Below are 21,437 nucleotides of genomic sequence, written 5' to 3'. Positions count from 1 at the left end.
AGAAAACTTGACGGAAATTTAAAAAATATATAGAAAATCCACAAATATCAATGTCAAATAGATTTAATATGTTATCTAAAGACATTTACACACAAAAAGTCTAAATGACATATGCTTCAAAGACATTTTTCATTTTTGGTAAAACCTTGACAATATTTGAAACCCAATAGTCTTTCCATTTTCAACGTTAATCTCTTATTATTTAAATAAATATATATATTCACAATATTAATTTCATAAGATTTTGCCATCCCTAAATATATGGATTTTACAGATTTTTTACATGCTAATAAAGTTAATATTCTTATTTAACTATCAAATTAAATAGATTCAATTGCTATTATGAGATATATAAACTATTTTATTGATAACATTTCCTAAGAGTTGATTTAGAGAATAATAATTTAATGTAATATTTCGATTAAGATTTGAGATGTACAATATTATTAATATAATTACAACTTTATAATAATAAATAAAGAATTATCTAACTTATGGGTAATTTTATTCACATTTATGGCCTTTGGATCGTGGTGCGAGGGAGGGTGTGATCTCTAATAACTATAAAGAATTAAACATCTTTATTTTATTGTAAATTTAAGATTCATCGTTACAACATTATGTTCCACCTTAAAAAAAAAAAAAAAAAAAAAAAAAAAAAAAAATTCTTCTTTATGACTTTACCTCTACAATAGAATTACATTTAGGTCCCAATGTTTAAGTGAATTTTTAACTCACTAGAATTAGAAAATAACATTTTGATCTATAACGACATCAAAACTACCTAAGTTTATTAATATAACTCGAGCCCTTCTAAGCTTGAATATTGACATTCCTACCTATTGATGGGTCTAGATGTCAAATCGCAAATTCAATTAAGTAGAAAATGTCAATTTTAGCTCATGCCTGCACGAGTTTGTTTTTAGGCTTCAGTCAAGCGTTTTCATAAAGAAACACATCTATTAAGTTAAGAGGGTTACACTTTATAAACTTAATTCAAACTCATTCACTGACTAAGTGAGATGTGACACTAAATGTGTTAATTTCTGTTGATGCGTGATTTTGGGCACCAACTAATCGACACATGTGCAGCGTTGACTGACCAAGAAGCACACGTGATTGTGAGTTAAAAGGAAATAAATGCAATAAGAGCTTCTAAAGTGGTTCGGATGCTAAGGTAGCAAATCCTACATCCACTGATTTGTATTAATATGGTGGGTCAGGTCGCTAAAGCAGACTGACTTACAAATGATTGAAAAGTAAAAATACAGAGCCTTTTTTTTTTTGAGAGAGAGAGTAAATGTCAAAATGATCGAATCCCCTTAATGAAGGGGTCGTCTTCTTCTTATACCAAGCTGAATGCGTGTAATCATCATTAAATCCTTGGGTTGGTGTGAATGTCAGAATATAATCAGGCTTTACGTCCCATTACCCACTTCCCCAGCAGATTTTACGCGATTTGGAGCAGGTAAGCGGACACGTGGGAGCTCCAGGGTGCATGGCAGGCCTGACGTACTCTTATCATTCTGACAGGAGTAGGCCACGTCTCGTCACGCGATCCCACGTCAACTCTTTATTTCCCGGGCATAACAATTTCTCTCTTATATGAATTAAAGTGTTAATAGGGAGTGAATTACAATTTTCTCATTTTAATGGATCAAAGAGTAATCAGTCTAAAACTCAAGTACCTCAAAAATATCCATTACCTTTTTACACAAATCACGAAACACAAAAAGGCAAAAACTAAAAGTAAAGTAAAACAAAAAGGGGCATTTTAGACCTTTGAAACAAACTCTGACCAAAAGTCCAGAAAACTTAACCATGGTTAACTTGGGGTTAGGTGGGTTTGACCAGTAACCGGTAGTCTGGTTTGGTAGGCGTTGGTTTGGTTTTAAATCACACCATCTAATAATTTGATTTTAAATTTATTTTATTTAATAAAATGATAAAATTGTTTATATATAAATACCTCCCATATTTCTCTGCCTCTCTCTCTCTCAGGGACTTCTCTCACCAACACCACACCCACCACCAAAACAAACACAGCACAACTCAACGCAACAACAACAGAGAGATCTCTCCGGTTACATCAATTTAACAAAAAGCACGAGCTTAACAAACTCCTTCCTCCGGTTCTTACAATTATCATGCAATCTTCGTCGTCCTCCTCATCTTCCTCGTCAAGCTCGATGTCGCCGTTCGATTTAATGGCCGCGATTATTAAAGGAAAGAAGGTCTTGGATCCGTCGAATGTCTCTTCGGATTCCTCGGTGAGCGAGGTGGCGAATATTATCTTTGAGAATCGTGAGTTCGTTATGATCTTGACTACGTCTATTGCTGTCCTGATTGGCTGCGTCGTCGTTTTGATATGGCGGCGATCGAGCGGACAGAAGGTCAAGCCGGTCGAGCCGTTGAAGCCTTTGACGGTTAAGGAGCCGGAAGTTGAAGTTGATGACGGTAAGCAGAAGGTCACCATTTTCTTCGGTACTCAGACGGGAACTGCTGAAGGTTTTGCTAAAGCCTTGGCTGACGAGGCGAAAGCGCGATATGAGAAAGCGAAATTTAGAGTCGTCGATTTGGTATTATTAATTTACTTGACTTTTTGTTTTTTTTCATAATTTGAGTGAAGATTTGTCAAACACTAAAAAGTTGGACAGGTGTTAATTTAATTTTTATTTAAATTATGAAAAATCAGGATGATTATGCGGCTGACGACGATGAATACGAGGAAAAATTGAAGAAGGAAAGTTTGGCACTTTTCTTCTTGGCTACGTAAGTATTTGTAGATTATTTTTTATTTTCGATTTCGATTTTGATTTTTGTGTGTTGAGTTTATTTTATTTTATTGTTGTTGAAGATATGGAGATGGTGAGCCAACAGATAATGCAGCTAGGTTCTATAAATGGTTTACGGAGGTAAGATTTTGTATGATTTAGTTAGAAATCGATATATGTTTTGAATTTACTGAGCATAATTTGATTGGTTTTGTTGATTTTGTGATTGTTTGTTTAGGGAAAAGAAAGAGGGGAATGGTTACAGAATCTTAAGTATGGAGTGTTTGGTCTTGGTAACAGGCAATATGAACATTTTAACAAGGTTCGAAATTGAATTTCTCAATTGATATTTAGTTTTAGTCTCAAGTTGTTTGCATTTGAGTTTAGGTTGTTGATGTTTTGATTTGTTTTTGTGATGCCAAACAGGTTGCCAAGGTGGTGGATGATACCCTCATTGAGCAGGGTATGCTTTTTTTAAATTGATTTTTGTTTGAGGATGTGCTGATGCATAATGGGAATTGCATCTTAATGTTATTCTATGTTTGTGACATCTAGTTTATGGTTTTTTTTTTTTTTGAAATACTTAAATCGCTTAAGTGAATTGTTGGCACTGTGTTTGGATTATTTTGAATGTGCATGTTTTCTTAGCTTCCTTCATTGGGGCAATCCGTGTGAGTGTGGTACATTTGAAGCTTTATAACTTAATAGTAATATTTTAACGCTGTCATCACCACTCAAAATCATTCAATGAGTTTTGTATTAAATTTTTTTCTAATCAGGTGTATATGAAGGGGACCTCACAATGCAGGTTTAATGTCATATATTTTTGGAGTGCAATTTATTATTTCTGTATGGGACAATGGCATGTTTTTGTTTGTATTTTCAATCCTATGATTTACTCTATCCTCAAATAAAGAGGTTTACAATTTGAAAAAGCTTTCTGTTTTAGTTGCTATATGGTATCTTTTATTCAGCCTTTGTCAATTTTAAAATTGCAACTAGTTGAACATAAATCAACTCACACATACAATGCTTCACGATAGATATTATTCCTCTAACTAGTGAGAATTATAGTGCCACATTGCTCATTGACTACTTTACCACTTGACCAGTGTGCCACATTGGGTCTCTTTTCAGCAGAATCACATCTTTTCTTTTGTCCATTCTCAGGTGCAAAACGCCTTGTCCCTGTGGGTCTTGGAGATGATGATCAGTGCATTGAAGATGATTTTACTGCATGGTATTAAGAAGTTGAATTTATCTTGAATCAATAGTATGAACATTCTTTTACCCATTAATATATTAGAAATCTTATCGATTGTTCCCATAATAGGCGAGAAATGCTGTGGCCTGAGCTAGATCAGTTGCTTCGGGATGAGGATGATTCGACAACTGTTTCTACCCCGTACACTGCAGCTATATCAGAATATCGGGTTGTATTTTATGACCCTGCAGATGCACCACTTGAGGATAAAAGTTGGGGCAATGCCAATGGTCATGCTGTTCATGATGCTCAACACCCCTGCAGGTATGCCATAATAAGTACTTTGTGGTTTTTCAATTTGAATTTAACTCAGAATTCTTATTTAATTTATTCTAAAACACATTTTGTTTGCTGCTGTAGGTCTAATGTGGCAGTAAGAAAGGAGCTTCATACTCCACAATCTGATCGCTCTTGCACTCATCTGGAATTTGACATTGCTGGCACTGGACTCTCGTAAGTTTTTATTTCTATTTAGTTGTGTCTATGTACATTATTGATATAATTTAATTTTTCTTTTTTTCTTAAATTACCTTATGCTGTTCTAAAAAACACAAAATTTATGTACTTATGGTATATGATCATCTCTTCATCTACTTAACATAATTATTTTGTTCTTCAGGTATGAAACAGGGGATCATGTTGGTGTTTACTGTGAGAACTTAATTGAGACTGTAGAGGAGGCATTGAAATTGTTAGGCTTATCACCAGATACTTATTTCTCCATCCATTCTGATAAAGAGGATGGCACACCACTTGGTGGAAGCTCCTTGCCTCCTACTTTCCCACCATGCACTTTAAGAACAGCATTGACTAAATATGCTGATCTTTTGAGTTCTCCTAAAAAGGTTGGTTATTTTCTTGTATCATTGCATCAGGCAAATACTTTTCCTTTCCTTTTTGTAGTTTCTTTGTACTTCAAACAACTGATTGCCTAATTGCATATTTTTGCCAGTCTGCATTACTCGCTTTAGCAGCTCATGCATCTGACCCCACTGAAGCTGATCGGTTAAGATATCTTGCATCACCTGCTGGAAAGGTTATAAATCTTATAGAATGAATTGTTTAGCACTAATAGTCCCTTACTCTGCTTCTTTTTCTTTTTTTTAACTTTTATTATGCACTTATACAGGATGAATATGCACAATGGATAGTGGCAAGTCAAAGAAGCCTCCTGGAGGTCATGGCTGAATTTCCCTCTGCCAAGCCCCCACTTGGTGTCTTCTTTGCAGCAGTTGTTCCACGCTTGCAACCTAGATACTATTCAATTTCTTCATCACCAAGGTGAATATAATTTCTATTTTATAGTTTATTGAGATTTTATGTACCAGTATGTGATTATCGTGATTTTTATTTATTGTTTGAGTTCCTAGTCATGGGAATTTTTCAATTGTTGTTCTTGTAGTTGGGTAAAATGTGTTTAAGGACTAGTCACTGTAACTGTGTAGTTGTTATTTTTGCCATTTTTCATATATATTTCATTCAAGGGTATGTTAATTTTGTACTTAAAACTGTCTACAGGATGGCACCTTCCAGAATTCATGTTACTTGTGCACTGGTTTATGAGAAAACACCCGCAGGACGCATTCACAAAGGATTGTGCTCCACATGGATGAAGGTACTTAAATTAAGTAAAATTTTAAGAAGCTTGGAATTTTTTTTCGAAAACTTTCTTTGCTAGATAAGTAGTCATTAATGCCTGGATGAACTACTTTAGTAAACAAGATGTTTATGTACATGTGCACTGTGCATTTGTGTGCAAGTACGGGAGCCTGTATGTGATTCAATTTTAAGTGGCTCTTTTAACTCTCGGTTTCAAACCCAATTACATTTTTATTGTGACATTTTCATACAAGTTCACCATTTGAGGTTGTTTCTTATTGCAGAATTGTGTCCCTCTGGAGAAAAGCAGTGATTGCAGCTGGGCTCCTATTTTTGTCAGGCAATCGAACTTCAAACTTCCAACTGATCCTGAAGTGCCTGTTATCATGATTGGCCCTGGCACTGGATTGGCTCCTTTCAGGGGTTTCCTGCAGGTTGTTATTGGCACACTAGACATTCAATATCTATTTTGTCATTCTTTATGTTTTATCATGGTATCTTGAACTAATGTGTAATTATGTTTTTGTCCTTTTCAGGAAAGATTTGCAATGAAGGAAGATGGAGTAGAGCTGGGACCCTCCATTTTATTTTTCGGATGTCGCAATCGCCAAATGGTAAGTTTATGGCCTTATAACTTGTAGGAGTGCTGCCATGATTTGGGTGGCTGCTATTTTCTGTAATTCCAGAATTTTATGTTAATTTGCTTAATTTACAGGATTACATTTATGAGGATGAGCTCAACAACTTTGTCCAAAGTGGTGCACTTTCAGAGTTGGTTGTTGCCTTCTCCCGTGAAGGACCCACCAAGGAATATGTGCAGCATAAAATGATGGAGAAGGTATGGTATCTATATCTTGTAAGAAAGAAGATTTTGAACATATGATGGAGAAGGTATGGTGATATGTAATCATAAGCTCATTTTTTTCCCTTTTTTTTTTTTTTGATACAGGCTTCGGATATTTGGAACATGATCTCTCAGGGAGGTTACTTATATGTTTGTGGTGATGCCAAAGGCATGGCTAGAGATGTCCACCGGACTCTCCATACAATTGTGCAAGAGCAGGTATGTTAATAGAAGTGAATTCCCGAAATTAGAATTTGCTGATTTGATGCACACGTTTGTAGTTACCACCTACCCATAAAAACCAGAACATGCTTGAAAAGTTACAAGCAGTTTTGGGCTTTCCCTTCCTATTTTATGGTTAGGTATAATTAGTTGGGAACAAATAAAACTTTAGGAATTATGCATTTGATTTGCTCATAAACGGGAGCCCACTTAAAAGATTTTGCTGCTTGCATGACGTCATATGAGATTTTGATGTTTTCTGCCTTATAAACAAAAATTCATCATCTCATGTTATTCTAGGAGATATAAAGAGAAATATATTAAGATGCATGTAGTGACACACCAAAACCGTCACTTTCATGCTATTACAAATGTTCCTACTTGTTACTTTTTCTCAATTGGATTTCTTAGGTCATTCAAAGTCACTCCTTTTGACCCAATTGTGCTGTCTTACTTGATTTCAGGGATCCTTAGACAGCTCCAAGGCTGAGAGCATGGTGAAGAATCTGCAAATGACTGGCAGGTATCTACGTGACGTATGGTGATGATTCTTCCTAAGCATAATATATGTATTAGCTGGAAAAAAAATATTCAAGGAACTTTGCGTTATATATAAACCTGAGCCAACCTGCTTGGGATAAAATGAAATCTATGAATAGGGCTAATGCAATTGCCATTTGCGATTCCTGGCCCCTGGATCGGCAATTAAAATGTTGTTAGTAGTCGGTTATGTGATTCTTTTCCCTTCCCATATGAAGGATTTTTTTGTTCTTGTAATTTAATCTCTCTTATTATACGCAAATATGATAATTAATTACCTCTAGGGATTTAGGTTCCCTGTAATGAACCAAGAAAAGTGGTTCAAATGACAGATAAAAATGTTGTATTACTTTTTTATGTAACTGTTTTGCATGGACAATGTAAGTTCAAGTTTGCTTTCTGATACTCTATTTTGTGTGTATTTTTTTCTTCTTCTTCTTTCACGTCAGATTGTTTAATTCTGTATTTTTAATCCAATTTCAAATTGTTAATTGTTGCAAAAATGTCAAAAGGGTTTTTGTTTTACCATCAAATCTTTGTTGAACTCGTGATGTTGTTAGAGTTCAATTTATGTATTTAAATTTACCAATTAAGACGTGATGGTTTAAATAATAATTAATATCATTATTATAAATTTTGATTTTATTAGACTCTGAACAAAATCAGAGGTGGTGAGACGTTGACAAATAGTTTATTTATTACAAGTTACTCCCCGAGGTTTCATGAAACAATCCTTTGCCCCTCAAGTATCGCAAATAACAATTGACCTCTTATAGTCATGGTTTTGTTAAAGTTTTCGTCATTCGCCTAGTACATTTTACATTTAATCTGTCAAATTAAACTCTAAAACCCTAATGAAATACTGAAGTTACAGCAGGTTGCAATTGTTATTTATGATACTTAAGGAGGAATAATTTATTTAGTTATACCTGAGGGGAACATGTAACATTGTAATGAACTCATAGTAAAAACATTTGGCTGACATTAATTTAATTAAAATATTTTTCACATTAATAATTCTATTGATAGATACACCATATTGGATTTAGTGCATATGCAATAACATTCTCAGATGACATACCCACCTTGGAAGGCGAGTGATAAGACTAACTTTCGGATGTATGGTTAAGACGTACAGTCTCGTTTAAAGTCCCGTAGCTCCCAAGATTGGACCATTGTTTTAAAAATTGAACCAGAGGACAACCCGCTCTGTTAGCCAGATCACGGTTCAACTGGTTAGACCGCCGGTTAGCTCGGTGACGTCATCACACATCATGATGACATCAGTATATTTTTAAAAAAACATTTTTTTTTTCAGATTTCTATTTTTTAATAAGACAATAATAACTTAATTACTGTATAACATGGTTCAAAGTTCAAATTCAACAATAATCACAACATAATTTAAGTATTTAACAACAATTCAAAGTTCAAATTAAACAATAATCACAACATAATTTAAGTATTTAACAACAATTCAAAGTCCAAATCCAAATATGATGTTGTATTTACATATTAAATGATAAAATACATAATAATTAGTAACAAAACATTTGATGCAAGTGTTTTTTTTTTGATACGTTTCCATGTTGATTGAGTTTCACTCACTAGCATCAAAATTCATCATCATCATCATCATCATAACCATCACCATCATCTACGTAAATTTCAATGAAAAATAGAAATCATAAGTTAAAACTTGTAATTTAATTTAAATAGATACTAAGTTTAAAATATAAGATTCCAAGTAAAAAGTTTATAATATACTTTTTAAAAATGTAATAATACTTAATGTCGTATGATTTTCAAAGTGATAGATGTTGCTGTCGTTTTAATAAGATAACTTGTTGGCTTTACTTGTTTTGGTTCATGAAAACAAGAGTATGACGTCATTAACAGAGAAAATGGATTAAAAATTGGTATGAATTGACCATATCTAATGCTCGCCGGCTTCATAAAATTCAAACCAATCTTATTGTTGACTCCCAAGTCCCAAAGCAAACTTTGTTGACCACATCTTATTGTTTTACTAACTCTAAACCACTCATTTTCCATGGCAAATCTCGTCACATCCACCTCATCGTGAACAATTTTCCCGTTCTCAAGAACCTACCTCAGCATCCCCTTTCTCAACCGATCATACGTGGGCAGCCGTTCGATTGCCACCCACCTCAGTACCTCTTCATCATCCTGCCGTTGGCTCTGTGCGAATAAATTTGTTTGTGAATTCCACGCCTCCCGGATGCTCGCTGATGCCAGACTTGCAGACGCCATCCACTTCCACCGACTCCCCGACTGCATCATCGGGTGACGGCCATCGTTCTCGTTAGATCTTCTCCGGCCAAAGCCACAGCCATCTTAGTTACAATTTGATTGCGATTTGAGTGGGATTTCAGAGAGAAATTTTCGAAGAGAAGCTGAGAAATCTGAGAAATTTTAGTATAGAAACTGAGAAAGAGAAGAAGTTGAGAAACAGAGAAAGGAAATCAGTGGAATGGGCTGCGATAGTGCGATTGCGTAGGGTTAGGGGTTTTTGAAATCAGACCGATTTATCCGTCGGTCCGATTGGACCAGCGGTTCATTGACTTTATCTAGATTTTGACTGGGTTAAAGCGGTTTAATGTATACTAACGGATTTAATGTTGACTCGAACCGAGCACATAACCCGTTGGTCCAGTTTTTAAAACAGTGGATTGGACACCCTGTTTAAAAAAAAAAAGATTTCTCAAATGACTTTTACCTTCCTGTTACCCAAAAACTTTCTTTAAAAATAATCCAACAGACAAAGCATTTAATACAAAGAAGTTTCCAAATTTGGTTAATAAAGTGAAATAAGAAAATGACCAAAAATGTAAAAAAAAAAATATTATAATAATAATAAGAAAGGGTTAAACTTTGACCAAATCAAACTCATCTCCACAATTGATTTACGCAGCACACACGCAAAGACGGTTCCAACAAGTCACTCTTTCTGTAAATTTGGTGGCAACAATTTGAGGCCACCCATATATTTCAACAAAGTGATTATTATTAAAGCTTTAAAAAATAAAAGTATAGTTGAAGCACTTGAGACTCACAAAGCTTTTGGAGAAAGTGCTTATGGTTGTTGGGAGAATAGAATTTGGTAGGTAGATTCCAGATTCTCAGCTACTTCCTTTTCTCAACGTGCTTCATTTCCAGCCAACCACCTTCAATAAGCTGTCGCCAGCCGCCAAATAACTAGCCCATGGTTTTATTCTATAAAAAAAAAACACTTGTTTCTTTCTAACTTTTATCAGTGTATCAGATAAAAGTTTTGATATGATACAATGGTTTTGATAAGTTCTCCTTTGAATGATAAAAAGAGGGTCATACTATAATGTTGGGGCGGTGGTAGAAATAGTTTTCTGGGGAGGCTACAAGTCATGTTTAATGAATGACAGGATAGAAAGAAAATTGGAAGTTACATTTATGGGGGCTAACTTTGAAAACTGAGGGTAGTCAGAGGAAAAACTAAATTTATAGAGAGTAAACTGATATTCTTCTATATTTTGAAATTTTTGTGATACCCAAGTTGGGCGGTGATTAAATAATTCTTCTGAATTTTTATATTTTTATTTATTAATTGACACGTCTATTAAATTGTCCTGTTTAATCGTTTCATATGTTGTGTCATTTTCTGTTGATTTAGACTAATAAATATCTTACAGCCTTAAAATGGAAAAATAAAAAATGGATGATTCTTTCTTACTGAATCAAATATAAATTGACATTAAAAATGACATATTCGTTTTACATCATAATTTAAACATTAACTGATTAACATGAATTGAAATGAAAATGAAATATTTGTTCAATTATTTTTATATATTTTTAATATTTTCTTCTTTTTGTTTAATCTTTATCTTCACCCTCTGTTTTAAAAATCGGACCGGACCAACCGATCGGTCCAGTCCAACTGAGACCCAACAACCTCTCCAATCCGGGTTACTATTTTCTGCTATTCACAAAATCTCTAATTTGATCATCAGTGAATGAGGGGCTACCAAGTGTTAAAATTAGAGGGTTTTTGTAGAATAGAAGTCAATTGTTCAAGTGGTGGTATCGGATTGAATTTTGGACGTCAAAACCAACCGAAATTTGGCCAAAAATTCAACCCAATACCATTGTTTTAAAAACCTGACCGGAGGGCAACCCACTCTGCTGTCCGGGTCATGGTTCAATCGGTTAGACTGATGACATCATAGCACATCATGATGATGTCATCACATATAATTTGAAATATAGTAAACATCATAGCAGTTGTACTCATCTGCATAAGTAGATACCCATTCTGGGAACTTCAAGATACGAGAATTATCAAGAACTCTCATTCTCTTCATGTAACCTGAATCGCCGAAAATTGGGTCTGGATATTCTCCATTTCCTATTTCCGTTGCAGTGTGGGGAGATTGCCCCAACTTTAAGCTGTAAACTTCTCCTCCCCATTCTACACTTTCTGCACCACTAATTATCAAACTAAATAAGTTGAGGCTAGTACCCCACGTTGATTTTTTCTCCACACTGCATCCACCAATTGCTTGTATTTGAATCCTGAAATCAAAGGATTATAAAAATTTTGAAGATATGAGAATAAAATATTATTCAAAGCGTTTTCAATGAAAGAAAAGTTCCATTTCGTTTTACCTTAAATATGTAAATAGTTATCTGATATGGAAGGCCGTTAGCTACTGAGATGGGATAAATTGCAACCCCAAGTGCAATTTCCTTGCTAGTTTGAACAAAACCAGGGCAAGTAAGATCAAAGCATCCTGTTGCCTTTGATCCATCAACCTATTTAATAAAGAAAAGAAATAAAATTTTGGATCTTACGTTGTGTATTTAGTAGCATAGACATCTCCACAAGAAGTTAACCTCCATAAAAATTATAATAACTTATTTGTTGACAAGTACTTATGGTCCAATATACATACAATCGAGTCTTCTTATCCCCATCCACTCTTGGATTTACCTGAAAACTTATGAACCAAAAAAGAAAAAAAGTATTTGTTTAGCTAGTGCTGTAATGGATGAATGACTGAACTGAAAAAGAATTCTTAGTTATACTAACCGCCCATCCAGATTCAATGCTTTAAAAATCTTAGTAAGGACCACTTTGGAGACTAACTCGAGAAGTACTGTAGTCATCGTCAGATTCGACAGAAGGGTCCCAAACTTTGATGTCTGCTTTAGCTCCAGAGTAAATATAACCTAGTGTAAGCAGTACTGCCTTCTGATTTAATTACAGAAATTGAACCAAATCAGAAAAAATAGGAAAAAGATAATGATTCAAAGTGAATATGATCAGGTATTAACCATAAAAGTTCATAAGAGTACGAATCAGAAGATGTTCACTAAATTTATTGTTTGCAACTCATCTTGAATCAAATTGGATTGTCAAGACATACATGCCAATCAGCCTTCATGCGTCGATTTCCGGCGAGGGAGGAACACGTCGTCGCGATTTCAGAGACTGGAGTTGCGATCGATTTCAACAACGAATGGTTGCAATTTCAGCAAGGAATGGTTGTGATTTCAGCAAGATTCAGTTTTGATTTGTGTGGGATTTCAGATTTTCGCGATTTCATTCAAATTTTTTCAGAGTATTTTGCGCGTAGAGGAACTGAGGAAGAGGAAACTGCGCGATGGGGAGAAAGTGAGAAAATTAGGGATTTTTTTTCCCTTTTCAGTGTTGGGCCGGTTTTGCTTGCGGTCCGATTGGACTGGCAGTCCAGCACTGTTCACGCGGTCCATTGACGGGTTAAAACGGTTTATTGTATAATGCCAGTTTTTAGGTTGACTTGAACCAGACACATGACCGGTTCACGGTCCAACCGGTTGACCGACCAGTTCGGCTTTTAAAACAGTGCCCAATATGCAAGTCATGACCAATGAACAAGAGACTACCAAGTGCCGAGGTTAGAGGGGTTTTATAGAGTGGAGGATGATGGTTTAGGTGATGGTGTCAGATTGAATTTTGGCGGCTAAAATCAATCGAAATTTGACCAAAAAATTCAAAACCCAAACAGATCGCAAGGGTGTAGTTGCTAGATTTCAAACCTGCAAAGACTTATGAGTATTTTTCAAGGGTGTGTTTGAAAATTACAAACTTTTTGGATCACCGACAACCACTGGTTTAACCGGTCAAACCGGTCAACTTGAGACCTGTGGCCTTACCAAGTTGGGTTTTAAAACAATGCTTTCACCACTCCATAATCGTATTGGCATAATAAATTGAAAAAAAAAAAAAAAAATAGTAGACCTCCTTAATACATAATTTAAAGAGTTAAGCATAATGAACCAAGGACAAAAAAGGTTCATTTCAAAATGAGAATGTAATGCGTTCATGAATAATGTGGCTCCAAAACAAGGTATATACTTGAAAAGAAAACAAAGATACCCGGAACCCAGATTTTACAAGGCAATGGAACATAATTCAATTAAGTGAAATCAATTTGTTTAGTGCGGCCGCATAAGTGGCAACACCGGTGATATGTCAGTTAAATTACACACGGCATCTAATTAAGGGTAGCATTACAAACTAGCAAGCCTTACGCCAAAAAGGGGAGAGTTCTATTATGATCAAGACTAAACTGCTTGTGAAGCTAACTAGTCTCTGTCAGCATCTTCTATCTCCTCATCCTCTGGAACCCCACGGAGATAGAGAACATTGTTGCACCTGCGGGCAAACACAATATCAAACAAAAGGGTTAATAGAACTTTGAAGGTCATAATTTATGTTTAGACTTTTTGTATCAATAGCCCTAAGATTTTATAAATTGCGATGTAATATAAACAATGAAATATAAACAAGAAGATACCCAACAATGCTTTTTTTTCATCCTATTTATAATGTACTGCCATTTGTGGTCCAAACATTTTACTCATTTATCATACCGATAGGCAATCTGAATCACATTTTTATTGTTTTCATATGTAAGTCACTCAGTCTCAAAAGTTTAGATCAATGACTGAGCGATTAACACAATTTATACAGACAGATAAAATCTACCTAATCCTATAAATAAAACTAACAAACACAACAGATAAATGTGATGCCGAACTTTCAAATAATTTCAAAAATCTTATATAGTTTCCAAGTTCACTTCCAAACTTATCTCCGATTTTCTTAAAAAGTTCATGATCTCCAATTTCCTTAAAAAGTTCATGAGCTAAACTGTGGCAAATTCTCCTAAATTTGGAATCTAAGAGTTATTATAATTCAAGGAAGAAACTTCAGCACTTAAGAGGAAATTACCTAATCAAAATCTCTCCAAGATTTCCCGTGAATTGACCATCAATAAATTCTTCAGCATTGCCTAGCTGCAGACAGTGTATCATAGATAGGAAAATGTTATTAGCAGCATACAGCCTATATAGAGAAGGGTTGTTGTAAGCCCAATAAAAACGAAAGCCAAGTTCAACTAATACCACAAGAACTGGAATTTTAAAATCATGGAAGCATAAAATTTAAAACTTGGATTATCTTGCTAACATCATTCATCATCAAATAAACATGAGTTTGTCTTAATGTGTGTCCTAAGAGCACACGTTAAGACCACTAGAAAACAATTTTTTTTACTTATCTCAATGCATTTTATGTACAAAAAAACACAATTTTCAATGAATCGATATGATTATTTTTTTTAGTTGTCTTAATGTATGTCCTAAAACTAGCACAAAAAAAATTATCATATCAATGCATTGAAAATTGTGTTTTTTTATCTTTTTATACATAAAAAGCATTGAAATAAATAAAAATTTTACTTTTTAGTGATTTTAACATGTGGCCTTAGGGCACACATTAGGACAACCCAAAAAAGATTATATCCTTGTTTTGAAAGTTATCAAGAATTAAGTCCAATCTCTCACATAGACTTCCTTTTAATGTTTATGAACTTATTATAGTATATTTAGGTCCAGTCGCAAGATACGATTATCGCTTTTTTAAAATCAAAACCCACAACAATTTTCTAACTGACATAATAATCGTGTTTTAGCAGCAACTTTTGACTCATAATCAAAACATTTTTCGCTGTTCTATACAATTTTTTATTTTTTCATTCTGAATCAAACAATTGTCTATAAAAATCTGTATAAACAAATATATCTTCTACCATAAATCAGAGTCAAAATCATAGCTAAAACACAACTTTGTCAAAAGAGAGCGACTGAGCTTCTACATGAAAAAAGAAAAAGATATATCTTGCGGTTACAAGTCCCCATTTCAAGTATACAAACTACAAAAGGATGTCTTTGAGGTAGTAAAATTCATTTCTCGATAACTTTCAAGACATATGTATGATCTTTCACATATATTTATTTGTGACATGTGATGTTAATAAGTGATAGTCCACATATTAAATTTCATGCTTCCATGATTTTAAAAAGCCAACACATACAACATCAATGTGGTTCAAAATAACATATTACATAAGACAGTATCAAGACATATGATCTACACATAGAAGAGGCGAGCTAAAATTAAAAAATCATCAAAACACAGTAGAAAAAGGAATTTCTGCTCACACCTGCAAGTTCATGTATGAATCTACTGAGGCAAGAAAACCTGAAAAGAAAAAAACCAGTAAAATACATCAAAAATCACAAACAAATTAAGGCAATAAAATGCCATTTTGCCGTAATAACATCCTAATCCAACAATGTCCAGAATTACAAAACAAAGTAAAACAAAATAAAATCACCTTTGTACTCCATTCCCCACTTGAGTTTGACAATGACAGTCTTTCCAGTCAAGTTGTTCAAGAACGGTTTTGGGTTAACTGGAATGGTCTGCAAATGTCACATAAACATATCAAAACACAAGGCAAATCCCACCATATCCAAAACACTAACAAACAAACCACTATCAACAGCAAAATTTTAACCTTAGATTCATGGAACACCAAAAACATTCGATATACTTCAAAAACAATTTCATTTGAAGTTCTACTAACAGATAAATATTACAAATTTTCCAAAACTTCTTGAATTTACCTATGAATTTCATTAAAACTTTACAATTTTTTATAGCTAAATCTTAAAGAGATCAATGAAATTTACCTACGAATTTAAATCAATCTGATTTTTTTTTTTTTCAAATGGGTTTACTCACACTAACGATCCAAAAATATGACTAAACAAAACAAATACTGCACAGAATTCTCAAGTTTTAGTTTAACTAATTATACGATAGAGTTGTTAAACAAAAAATAAATCAAATTCAATAGATAAATGACGAAAATTGAATGAAACAAATCGCACTTACAGCCATTGGAGACGAAGAAAGAGAGAAATCTGCGCCCTTTGAACACTTGAGTTTCTTGACAATGAGGTTTTTAGGGTTTTGCCTTTTGGGGTTTGGGTTCAATGTTGATTTTGAATAACTTGTGTGATGTCTGAGCTTTTAGGCCCATAATTTATTACTTTTGGGCCCAGTTATTTTAAATTTGCGGACGAAATGGGTCTTTTCTGGGCCGGCAAAGCTTGTATAATAGTTTGTGGTAGCATTGATTAATTATCTTCTAGAAAAAATCAAAATTTTGAAAACAACCCTGCACCCAAAAGAAAAAAGTCAATATAACTGTATATCTAAATTTTTTTTGGCTATTTATTTAAATTTTTTATTTTTTAATCATGATGTTAACAATGTTGAAAATTGAAAGTAAAATTAATAGTTTCTAAAAGAGTAAACGACTATTCCCACCCAAGGTTTGACGAAATCTCAGTTGGTACCCCAAGTTCCATTTATTCAAGATTCTCACTGTTAACAATTTTTAGGGTAGTGAGAGTGCAATTACCATAATGCCCTTAACCCTAAATTAATAAATTATGTTTTAACCCCTAAATTACTAAAATTATAAATTATCTTATTTTCAAATTACTTCAATTACACTCTCAGTGACTGCGCATCCTCTCGGTTTTCACTGGATCTGGGCTGTTTCCGATGGTGTTGAACCCCCTGGTCACCTCCATCACCTTCCCCATCATCCGTCATCCAAAACCCCTCTGGTCCTCGACTCATTGGCCCCTCCAATCGCCGACGTCGTCAGGCTTAGGTTTTCGTTGTTCTTTGCTGGATTCCGGTCAATTCCGGCGACGAAAATCCAATTGGACATCACCAATGCAACTAGTGTCTCCAAATATACAAAACCCCTATGTCCCTAGCAACCGTTTAGTGGCCAATCACCGGTGGAGACCGACGAAAACCAGTCGCATGTGGCGGCTGTCGTGGCTGGCGATCGACGAGTGATGAAGGGTTGTGAAGGGTAAGGTTTTGTAGAGGGGAGGATGAGGGTTCGAATGGTGGTGACAAGGGTGATTTTGGGTGGAAGAATCGTTGGAAAAAGGCAAAAAACGTTGGCGGTGATGTTGGGTAACATGCACCGGAGCTTTGTTAGGGGTGACGATCTGCTAATGTTAGGGGTGGGATAAATAATCCGAAAACCAAAACGAACCAAAAATTAGGTTTTTTTTACAAACCGGTTCGGTTTTCGGTTAGCAAAATTCAAAAAACCGAAAAACCGGTTCAGTTTGAAAAATATTTCAAACTGGTTAATCAAAAACCGGTTTTACCCTAACTATAAAAGCAAAAAAAAAAATTTCGCTCCTCTCTATTTCTCTTCACACACAGTTCAGACTCTTCTCTGCGACTCCGCCTCCAAATCTTAAATCTCTACACTTCCAGAGTTCTAGTTCCAATCTTCCACACCGTGAGCTACAGAGCTACTCCATCCACACTTCCAGAGTTCCAATTCCAGTCTTCCACACCGTGAGCAGGCCCACCCTGAGCAGACTCCATCGTGAGCAGACTCTTGATTCAAATGGATTCTTTGTTTGTTTGTTTGGTTATTTACATGAGATACCCACCAGTTTTTCAGGGTTTAGTTTATGTATTCTGAGTCATTATTTTGTGGCTAATGGTTGATTTTTCTTGTTAATTTTGATACCCAGAAGCCCTTTTTTGTGGGTTTCTTATTTTGCTTATTTTACTAATCTTGTTTTGCTTTCTGGGTTTGTTATTTTGTTAATCTTGTTTTGCTTTCTGGGTTTGTTTTAGTGTGCTTTCTGAGTCATCAAAATATGGCCTCTTTTCTTAGACTTCTTCAACTTACATAAATGGTTTTCAAGTCTAGCCACCTGCTATGGCGTCCATGGAATCAACGGTCAAACTGGTTGCATCCAATACTGTTCTGGCTATTCAATTTCACCTAGTACTAGCAATGAAAACAACCCTCAAGCTAGCTGGTCCACAGAGAGATTAATAAGCGTTGATCATGTTCAACGCAGTTTAAGCTATGAAATAGTTGACAACAACATTGGGTTCAAGTCATATGTTTCAATGGTCAAGATTGTTCCAGAAGACAATGAAGGCGAAAATCAAAGTTGGTGTGTGATTGAGTGGGGGTTCACAATTGATCCAGTGGAAGGATGGGTATTGGATGATTTAGTGAAGAAGTGTGATATGGGCTTCCAGCGCATGGCTAAGAGAATGGAGGATGCATGCAATTCAAGTTTAGATAAGTAATTGACATTTGTTTTGTGGTTGTCTTGTAGTTTATCATTAATCTAATATGTTTATTTTTCTTTAGTTTTGTTGAAAACCGGTAACTGAACTGAATATTCGGTTCGGTTTACATTCGATGTTTAATCAAAATCGGTCCGGTTTTCGGTTTGGATTTTCTCCAAACCGAAAAACCGGTTCACTTTTCGGTTTTGATAATTCGGTTTGGTTAACCGGATTATCCCACCCCTAGCTAATGTGCGCCTCCTCTGCAAAATAACCAATTTACCCCTGAATCGTTATATCTAACAATTTCCCGTTACTTTAAGGGTGAGAATCTGAAATAAATGGAACTTGGGGTATCAACTTGGGATTTCATCAAACCTTGGGTGGGAATATGTCGTTTACTCTTTCTAAAATGTTAAAGTCACACATTGGAAAGGAAATATACCTAGTTTATTAACACTTGATCTCTAGATGGCTAGAAACCCATTCTCTAGTTCTAGAAATTGATTCGAAAACCATTTAATCAAGTGTGTAACGATGACAATAAGGGTGGGTCGGGGTGGAAATCATCATCCCCATCCCTATCTTCGAAAGGGGATTTGATCCCTATCCTCGATTTGACCGATACGGGGACAAGGATGGGGATCTCCGAATGAGGGTGGAGATTCTTGCAGGAACCTAATCCTCGAAATAAAAATAAAAATTAATTTTTTTCTTTATGATATTCTATGATGATCAATTTCAATATTAATTTTTATTGTATTTTGTTTTTGGAAGTGAAAAAGATGAAATTTAACCCTTCAAAATCTACACTAAGATTAACAAAATATATGTAACAAGTAAAAAAGAAGTCAAATTCATATGGAAAATAATAATAATTTGAATATAATTCAATGAAATATAAATACCCATTATTATAATAAAGACTCAATCTCACTATTTTAGTTTACAAAATTGAGTTTTCTTTGTGTGTGGTTACTTTATTTTATTATTTTAGAACATTTATTTTATTTCCTTATCTGGTTGTAAGAATTATCACTTGTAATTTTGTAACAAACATATCTATATACCTATGATATAATTTTATGATATATAAAATAAATGTTTATGCAAACTGAGCAGAACATCTCGTTGATTAAAAAAAAAAAAAAACTCTTTGTATCTTTTGTATATTTAATAATTAATACTATATAGCATGACAAATACTAATTGCCCACTAATTTACATCAATTAATCAAAATCAATTGAAATTTTGATCAACTTTATAAGTTGAGATAACATTTAATTGACAAGATAAGACACCATTTATAATATGATTAGATCACTAAATTTTCATAACATTATATTATAAAATGAAATGAAACATGACGTAAAGTTCTTACTTCTTATCAAAATATAATTTTGTCAATTTCAAAATTATTACCAAATTGATAAGAATTTATTCTCTCGTAATGATCAAATTATACATTAATTATGCAATGTGAAATGCTCAAAATTAATAAAAACTTTTAGTTTAGAATATGAACTAACTTTTTAGAATTTATTTTTTGAACAAACATGATATTTTATGTTTACAACTGAGTCATATAATACAAAAAGTAAATGATAAAATAGTTATTTTATGTAAATTTTGTATAATTTTTATCTGATTTTATGATTAAGTTGTAAATCAATTATTATTGTACTTTGTTTATGAAATATTTTGTTATTATTTTAAAACAATTAAAATCATAACACAAGTCAACGAAATGGTGCCCACCTAATCAAATAAATTTAGATTTATTCTGTATTTTTTAAGAGAACCAGAGACTTGATAGTCATTTTATTTTATAATATTTGAATTAAAAATTCATTTGCATGGAAAGTGCTTATGAAATAACCTGGTAAATTGTTTAAGCCTTTTTATTAAAATGTCTATATTATTTTAATTTGTTTTATTTTATGCTTAACATTATGAGTTATACAATCAACACTTTATAATAATATTGAAATATTAATGTAAAATTGCAAGTAAATTTGGATTAGAGGAGACTATATATAGCCGGGAAATATTTAATTTATTTTTAAAGAAAAAGGGGAAATAGAAAAATTCAAGCAATTTCCAAAGTAATTTTTTTTTGTTCATTATTTTATTAACTTAAATTTTCAATAAAATTATAATCTAAATTTCAAGTTTTAGCGGCAATATTAATCAATAGATTGATTGAGTGTTTATTTGTCAATCATTTTTATAATATATATTAAAACATCGTACAGAATCATCAAATTATCTTTCATACGTATTATAATTAATTCTTAGAAAAATTAAATATATTGACTTAAAATGACTAAAATTGATAAATTCTGTTCAAATTTCCATAATTTTCAGGATACTGACCTACTTAATTAGTACAAATTCACATGAAGTTAAATATGAATTAAAAGTCAAATATTTATTTGGGTAAATATGAAGTTCTTCTTGGTGTCTTCTTTTATTTGGGTAAATAATTATTAGTTTTCATGATGTACGATTTGATTGATTTGATTATTCTAGCAAATAGAAGTAGGTGATATAGTATAACAATAATCATAATATTTCTTTGACATTAATTCTCTATAATTCTAATTTTGTATGGATAAATAATAGGTCAGAAATTAGGTGCATAAATAGTTTTTTTTATTCAATTA

At 33.6% G+C, this 21,437-nt stretch overlaps 3 protein-coding genes across 3 annotated transcripts; 1 reads left to right on the top strand and 2 right to left on the bottom strand.

Annotated features, from left to right (window-relative positions):
- Window positions 1-1,980: 1,980 nt before the first annotated feature.
- Window positions 1,981-7,664, top strand: LOC116129421 (NADPH--cytochrome P450 reductase 2). The gene is made up of 17 exons (XM_031415163.1): window positions 1,981-2,579; window positions 2,696-2,772; window positions 2,858-2,915; window positions 3,013-3,096; window positions 3,201-3,237; window positions 3,945-4,014; window positions 4,108-4,302; window positions 4,399-4,491; window positions 4,658-4,883; window positions 4,991-5,074; window positions 5,168-5,319; window positions 5,557-5,653; window positions 5,922-6,071; window positions 6,174-6,251; window positions 6,353-6,475; window positions 6,587-6,700; window positions 7,168-7,664. Exons 1-17 carry the CDS (start codon window positions 2,148-2,150, stop codon window positions 7,246-7,248), a joined length of 2,151 nt encoding a protein of 716 aa, XP_031271023.1. The 5' UTR covers window positions 1,981-2,147; the 3' UTR covers window positions 7,249-7,664.
- Window positions 7,665-11,487: 3,823 nt separating this feature from the next.
- LOC116129759 lies at window positions 11,488-12,687 on the bottom strand. The gene is made up of 4 exons (XM_031415492.1): window positions 12,670-12,687; window positions 12,390-12,494; window positions 12,196-12,233; window positions 11,488-11,815 (listed from the first exon to the last, which is right to left on the bottom strand). Exons 1-4 carry the CDS (start codon window positions 12,685-12,687, stop codon window positions 11,488-11,490), a joined length of 489 nt encoding a protein of 162 aa, XP_031271352.1.
- Window positions 12,688-13,673: 986 nt separating this feature from the next.
- On the bottom strand, window positions 13,674-16,626 carry LOC116130075 (probable small nuclear ribonucleoprotein F). The gene is made up of 5 exons (XM_031415826.1): window positions 16,530-16,626; window positions 15,967-16,054; window positions 15,793-15,830; window positions 14,520-14,584; window positions 13,674-13,940 (listed from the first exon to the last, which is right to left on the bottom strand). The coding sequence occupies exons 1-5, from the start codon at window positions 16,533-16,535 to the stop codon at window positions 13,871-13,873; spliced, it is 267 nt and encodes an 88-aa protein (XP_031271686.1). The 5' UTR covers window positions 16,536-16,626; the 3' UTR covers window positions 13,674-13,870.
- Between the last annotated feature and the right edge of the window lie 4,811 nt (window positions 16,627-21,437).

The sequence above is a fragment of the Pistacia vera genome, unplaced genomic scaffold (assembly GCF_008641045.1).
Source record: "Pistacia vera cultivar Batoury unplaced genomic scaffold, PisVer_v2 Contig106, whole genome shotgun sequence".
Lineage (NCBI taxonomy): Eukaryota > Viridiplantae > Streptophyta > Magnoliopsida > Sapindales > Anacardiaceae > Pistacia > Pistacia vera.
The sequence above is the reverse complement of the archived record's forward strand: the minus strand, read 5'-3'. Positions and strand labels throughout refer to the sequence as shown.